Source organism: Perissodus microlepis, chromosome 4, assembly GCF_051167445.1.
Source record: "Perissodus microlepis isolate ML-2025 ecotype Zambia chromosome 4, ASM5116744v1, whole genome shotgun sequence".
In the NCBI taxonomy this organism is placed as follows: Eukaryota; Metazoa; Chordata; class Actinopteri; order Cichliformes; family Cichlidae; genus Perissodus; species Perissodus microlepis.
This window is the reverse complement of record NC_140464.1, coordinates 1,158,411-1,165,607: the sequence shown is the minus strand read 5'-3', so window position 1 is coordinate 1,165,607 and position 7,197 is coordinate 1,158,411. Positions and strand designations below refer to the sequence as shown.

General features: G+C 43.9%; 1 protein-coding gene across 1 annotated transcript; it reads right to left on the bottom strand.

Moving 5' to 3' along the window:
* Window positions 1-300: 300 nt before the first annotated feature.
* On the bottom strand, window positions 301-4,690 carry LOC146387923 (GTPase IMAP family member 5-like). Its single transcript, XM_084924955.1, has 2 exons — window positions 4,641-4,690; window positions 301-1,436 (listed from the first exon to the last, which is right to left on the bottom strand). The coding sequence occupies exons 1-2, from the start codon at window positions 4,642-4,644 to the stop codon at window positions 598-600; spliced, it is 843 nt and encodes a 280-aa protein (XP_084781081.1). The 5' UTR covers window positions 4,645-4,690; the 3' UTR covers window positions 301-597.
* Window positions 4,691-7,197: the final 2,507 nt, after the last annotated feature.

The window sequence follows — 7,197 nt, the reverse complement described above, 5'->3', positions numbered from 1 at the left end:
TCGTAAAGCCAAAATATTAGAAACATCATCTGAATCTGACATCTTCTAGTTTTTTATTAACATGTGGCTCATACAAAACCTGAACCCTAAACTCTGGTGACCTGGTGAATGTTCAGTTGTAAATAATAATGTACAATGATGATGTGTTCATGTACAAAAAGCTCCCATCTGGCAGGGTGGTGGAGGAGTCCCACAGCGTGGAGCTCAGAGCCTCCAGTCATTCAGCTGCTTTTGGAAACTCGTACAATCGAGCTCTGAGACGTCAGCAGCAAATCCAAACACCGCGGTCGTTCTCCTCCTCATCACTCTCTGCTGAGCGCCTCACAGACTTTCTTTTAGATGCTCCAACACAGCTAAACATCTGGTTCTGGTCAGGTTTCCAGACTGTCCACTTCCTGTGATATATTCACACCTGACATGAGTCATTATTATGAGACATTGTCTCCTGTGAGTGGTACTTTCATCAGGTGGAAACCTGCTTCCAAATGGAAAGTGATGTTCTGTTTTAGGTTTGTTTCCCAGTAATGAAAGTATCCAGTAATCGTGTTGCTCTCCCCTCCACCAACACCGAAGCGTCCATGGTAGTTAGTACTTATTTCACTGTAAACTACTCTTGCAGCATTTCTCGGTGAGCATTTTGGCCTTCATTGCTAAAGCTGTTGTTCCCATCGACAGTACTGAACCCCCTAAAGCTCCCAGTAAAGCTCCCGATGTAGACGTCAGCTCACCACCTCCAAGTAAATATCCCCCGACCGATCCCAAAATGATTCCCACCAATCCAGTCCTTTCCAGAAGCGCACGCCTGCCTGTTGTTTCTGCTGTTTTTGGTTTTTCGTCCTGCTCGTCCGGTTTTCCAGCCTCTTGGAGCATGTCAGGAGTGTAGAAGTAATCTTTTCCCATCGGTGTTATCTTCTTCAGCAGCTCGGTGTCCTGAGCAGGACTTTTGTCTTCAATGTTAAAAGCAAAATATCTCCACTGGCACTGCTCAATGAGTTTCCTGAGGTGCTCATTCTTTTTCATGCCCACTTTTATGTTAGCTTCATACTCTTTATTTCCATTTATATGGGTGAACACCACTGTTGTGTAGGCCAATGCACGTCTGCCAAAGGTGCGCACAAAAACCTCCAGTACCTCTAATTCTTCAGAAGTGATTATATCGAACCTCAGCACCAGCAGGAACACATGAGGACCAGGACTGGCAAGATCAATGGATCGCTTGATCTCGTTCACCAGCTCATCTTCATCTTTTCCAGGTGTAAACAGACCTGGAGTATCAACAACCACCACTTTTTGACCTTCCACAGTGCTGTGGGATTTCTGTGTGCGATCTTTGGACGAATCCTTTGAGGTGAAAGTCTCTGTGTTCCCCATGATGATGTTTCCTAGAGTACTTTTACCAACCGAGGTCTTCCCAAACAGCACGATCCTCAGGTCATCTGTTGGAAGAATATTAGTATGTGAGAACTGTCCCAGTCACGATCTCTTACAGCACTGACATAAATCATAAAGCAGCTGCGAGGAAGGAAATATAAAACATGAAGGCAGGAGGAATGAACAATCAGCATTTATTAACAAGGAAACACAAAGTCTAAGGAGCTTAGAAATCCTCAAAAGAGGATCCTCTCTTTCGAGGATGCCAATGTTCATATTTTGGACAGAGAGGACAGATGGTTTGAAAGAGGAGTGAAAGAAGCATCTATGTCCACTGTGAGCGACCATCTTTGAACAGAGGCGGTGGTTTACGACACCAACTGTCTGCCATCTATAATCCAGCTTTGAGTTCCCTCCCCAGACGCCTTAACGCCCACTCACATCCTGGGCCATCTGACCTCAGGAAATCACATGATAAGGTGGGGCCAGGTTTCACAATGAGCTCACCTGAAACCCTGGCTGATTGTGACCCACACCTGTTTCCACACCTTTGCTCATGTGATTAGGTAGAGGATCATTAGGTCACTCCCACTGGACTTAAATCTGGGACTCTCCACCATTTTACCCTAGAACTGAAGAACCTTCTCGGATGAGAGGTGAAACGTCTTCAAGCAACTTAAGAAAGTCCAGAAGCTTTTCTTTCTAAGCTCCTTAGAATACGATGACTTTCACAGACAAGGAAACACAAAATCTTTCAGCAGAGACACAAAAAAAGATTCCCCAAAATTCAGAGTGGGAAACCACAGAGTGCAAGATGAGGATCAAAGATCAGGATACAGTGTTCTCTCTCGTGCTCGTATCTCATGTTTCGGAAGAACAACCTCTTGACTCTCAAACGTACCTTCTACTATCTTTGGGTCTGTTTTTCAGATCCGGGACTGAGGAGCAGACTGAGAGATACGTGGATATATGATATGTATATGAACATACTAGAATGTTCATATACATATCATATGGTGAAAGACTGAAAAAATATTCTCTTAAAATGTGTAAAAACATCAGTTTGTGCTGAAGAGAAGTGAACAACCTGTAGCTACAGCTGTAAAATAAATGTAGTCCTTGAGTAAAAGGTAGAGAAGGGAAATGTTAAGTAAAGGGGTCTTTTTACATTAGAAAACATAGCTAATAACCAGAAGTGTAGCACTGCCTGAGCTCATACAGGGGTGTGAAGAAGTCTTTGCCTCCTTCTTGATTTCCTTGTTTTTTTGAATATTTATCACACTTGAATGTTTCAGATCATCAAACAAATTCAAATAGTAGACAAAGATAAGACAAGTGAACACAACATGCAGCTTCCTAATAAAGGTGTTTATTATTAAAGATAATCCAAACCCGTATGGCCCTGTGTGAGCGAGCGATGGACCCATAAACCTAACACTTGGTTGGGCCACCCTTAGCAGCAACACTGCAATCAAGCCTTTGTGATAACTGCCAATGAATCTTCCAGCACTGTGGAGGAGTTTTGGCCCACTCATCTTTGGAGGGTTTTTGAGCATGAACCAACTTTTTAAGGTCATGCCACAGCATCTCAATCGGATTCAGGTCGGGACTTTGAGGTCACTACAGAGTCCTGCTGCAGAACCCAAGTGTGCTTCAGCATGAGGACAAAAAGGTGTGGCTCTAATCAGGAATGGATATAATCAGAGTTTGGAGAAACCTGGAGTCGGGATTAATTTCCTGGTCAAGTAAAGTTAGCTGACTTAAAGCTAGCAAAGCATGCTGCAACCAGCAACTCTAAGCTGCTGATTAATATTCTGATGTTTTCTCTTTTTTTTTTGGGTGGTGGGGTCCAACCCGGGCTTACTGGGCTTAAGCCCGGGTAATCTTATCAGAAGCCCGGGGTCTTGGAGTGTAATTTGTTTCATAGTTAGATGCCTCACTGACAACTGTATAAAACAAAAACTACATGACGCACAGTCGTAAATCCCCCCTAATTTTGGTATGATCCGAGCTCAGGCACTGGGCGACTGAGCACTTACACATGTGAGCGAGGGGGAAGAAGCTGCTGCCTGCGGGTTTGCTGCAGACAGAGGAGAGCTTAGTTTGACCAGGTACCAAAGCAAATCATTCCTACTGTACAAATAATGTAAATATGACGGTGAATCACAAAAGATTGATATCAAACTGATCACTTGACCCATATTAGGTTACTTGTTCTTCGAGTGAATCAACAAACGGCGAAATGAAAAGCCGAACAACAACAATGCTGTTTTTTAGAGAGTCTTAGCTTACATGTGTGTTTATTTCACATTTTCTGTTGTTTCCCTCCACGGCTAAACAAAGCACTCTAAACCGGTTTCAGTTATGTACTGATGGACACAAAGGAAGTTAGCTCGCTAGCTTCCATCTAAATACAATATAGCATGTCCTGACTGAGGGGGTTTGCAATCCCTGGGCTGTAGCTACATCGTAAGGTTAAAACTGAGCTTAAATAAATGATTAGCGGTAATAAAAGCCGAGGGAGGTCAACAGTGATCACTGACTGTTTTAGGAGCTTTTTGATATTAAATAGAAGAAAATACAAAACATTAAACATGGTAACAACACAAAAGCCATATTAAACACAGACTACTTTAGGCCCGGAAGCAGGATTCGTCACATCATCACTTAAAGACTGGATAGGGCTTCCAGATTTCTTTATTTGAAAATGACCAACGAGAGCTGACTTTATCACCTGATGATGATTTTACAGCTCATCAATAGTTTTTCTATAAAATGAAAGGATCTGATTATTGAACAACTTTGTTTTAAAAGTGCGATAAAAATATTCACATTAAAAAAACAGAAACTGTTTTATTTCATGAGCAGATGATACATTTAAAACTTTTATTAATATCAACTCATCAGCTCAGAGTTTTATAAAACTTGAATAATTATATATTTATAATTTCTATTACTGACTCAAATATTAAGAGTCATATGAGATTCATTTGGTTATTTTCCTCTTATCTGTGATATAAAATCTTTACAGCTTAAAAAAACAAATGATTTCTTTGAGTGCAGCTTGGTGCTAATCAAGCTTTAAACTGAGATTCAATGATCAAACCTAACATGTGTGAACTAAAAACACATTTCAGACTGAAACTGAAATCGTGTCCCAGTGATTTAAGCAAAGAGCTGCTCCTGTTTCATGTTTCAGGAAATAATGACTGTCCCAAAACTCAAAGCACACACCAGCCTGAGGATCACTGCAGGACAAATACACTCACCCATGGGCTGTGGATCAATCAGTACCTTGGTCTCCACTGCAGTACGACCATCCATGTCTTCTTCTGACTATTTACATTTCCAACTCACCTCTATATTTGAGTCTGCTCCTGGTTCCCGCCCCTAAACTTCAGCTGTCCAATCAGAAGTCCGGCTGAAAGAAACCAATCAGAAGGCTGAAAAAAGTGCATCATCAGAGTGCATTTCCACAGGTCTGCCTCCCCACACTTAACCTTCTGAAGACAACAGGAAAGATCACAATAAAACAGCATTAATGTGTTTGTTATTCAGATCAAACATGTCAGGATGAGATGAACCATCAGCACTGAAGCACCAAAACCTGCAGTTCCTCTAATGTCCAGCAGAGGCTCCTGCACTGACTCAGTCCCATAGCCCCCATGGTGAAATGTCCAACTTTACAGTGGAAATAAGCATGTGTCTGAACTGGACCTCTCCTCTGTGCTTTAGAGAATTTTTGCTCTAATTGTGTAATCAATAATTTGGCTGCTGTGTGTTTAATTGTGCCAATAGGGTGAGCTGCAGTTTTGGGGATTGGAATTCTTATTAAGCACAGTTTAGCAGGAATCTGGGCCTGTGTAACGCACCTGAAATGCATTTTTCTGGAATTTTTGGTTATTGTTCCTTTCCTCACTGTTTAAATAAACGCACCATTGAAACTATAGATCGTTCATTTCTTTGTTAATGGCCAAACTTACAAAATAGATTCAAATAATTTTTCCTGACTGTATACTGAGAGCGTCTGGCAGAGGCTGCTGTCGGGGAGATCTGAAACTCCTTTGTCAGACAGAACTTTGACAGAATCCCAAGGAAAGCTGGGACACTGAGTCCAAACAGACCACCTCCATTACTGATGTAGCTTCATGGAACTATGGCTGTAAGGTGGTTGGTGTCAAGATCGCTGGATCCTGGTTCGTTTGGAGTCCTGCGTTTGGAGTCCTGCGTTTGGAGTCCTGCGCCGCGTTCTCCCACCTGCTGCTTCACCTGCCCATGAGCATTCACCACGTAGAGTGGGCGTCACCCTCCGAGCTTCGGCTGCTCACTCCCTCACTCGTCGCTCGCCCGCCAGCCGCTTCATTCACCGGCCCTTCCACCTCGCCATGGCACAGTGGCTCCGCCTTCCCTCTCGGCTCAATGTAGGCTCCCTCGCTCAGCCGCTCAGCTCCCTCCACTCAGGAGAAGTCAGGCTCACGCCACCGTCGCGGTCCCCATTCGGAGCAGCAGCATCAGGTGGTGAGCAGAACAGACTTTTTTCCTCCTCCTCGTCACCACAACCCAGAGACTGTTAATTCTTCAAACACTCTAATGGCCACTGCGTCCTCCTAAACCAAAGACTGTTTACTGTGACTTTAATCCTCCTGTTTTCAAAGAGACTGTTTCATCATCCCAGGCTCCCGTTAAAGACATTTACACCACTAGATCAGATAATTCCCCTCATCCAATCACTATTTCCTCACCCATTGCTCAGACTTTTCCTGCTAGCAGGGCGGCTCAGATTCTGCCTTCCCCTTCACCTGTTTCATCTTCTCAGGTGAAGGCGGCTAAGGCTCGGCCTGTCCCTGTGGGAGCTCCTCAAGCAGCTAGGGCTCAGCACGTCCCCGCACCCACACCAGTTCCACGGGACGATGCTGCTGACGCCCAGCCATCACCAGTTCCCAGTGTTGGGGAGTAACAGAATACATGTACAGCCGTTATGTATTTAAAATACAAAATCTGAGTAACTGTATTCCCTTACAGTTACCATTTAAAAGGGTGGTATTCAGAATACAGTTACTGTGTTTAAATAAATGGATTACATGGCGGTCTTTTCCTGTTTTATATGCTAGGCTATGCCCTCTATTTTTAGTAATTCCAAAAATAGAGGGCTAACAGTTGGGTAATTTGGAACCCGACGTATCAGCCAGAGGTCCCTTTACTACGGTCCGGAGCCGCGGACCTGTTTTATATACGCGCCGAATAGTTTTCTATACGAGATCGCTGCAAAAAGTGCAGCCTTACCTAATGTCCACCTGCTGTTACTCATTTATATTAAGATTTAAACATCTAGCTGGTGTTGGTGTGGAGAGTAACCTTCAGTAATGAATCACACAGCAATAGGACATTCATGTAGTTGTAAAAAGCTTAAGAATATATTTAGTAATCCAAAGTATTCAGAATACGTTACAAAATACATTTTGGGGCATGTAATCTGTAATCTGTAGTGGAATACATTTTAAAAGTAACCTTCCCAACACTGCCGGTTCCTGTGTCAGCTCCCAGGACGAGGGCAGCTGAGACCCAGTCTACCCCTACACCCATTCCTGTTCCTCGGGTGGGGGTGACTGGTGTCCAGCCAGCTCCTGAGCCTGTCCCAGCGTCCAGGGTGAGGGCGGCCAGGATCCCACCTCACCTCCCTAGAGGCTCAGTTGAGACTCTCCAGCCTTTGTCCTCACACTCTGGAGGCTCAGAAGAGCAAGCCTGTCCACCTGTCAGTCCACCACTTCATCCACCTCCTCACCCAGCTTTCCAGGCCCTAGCACAATCTGCTGCACTGTCACCATC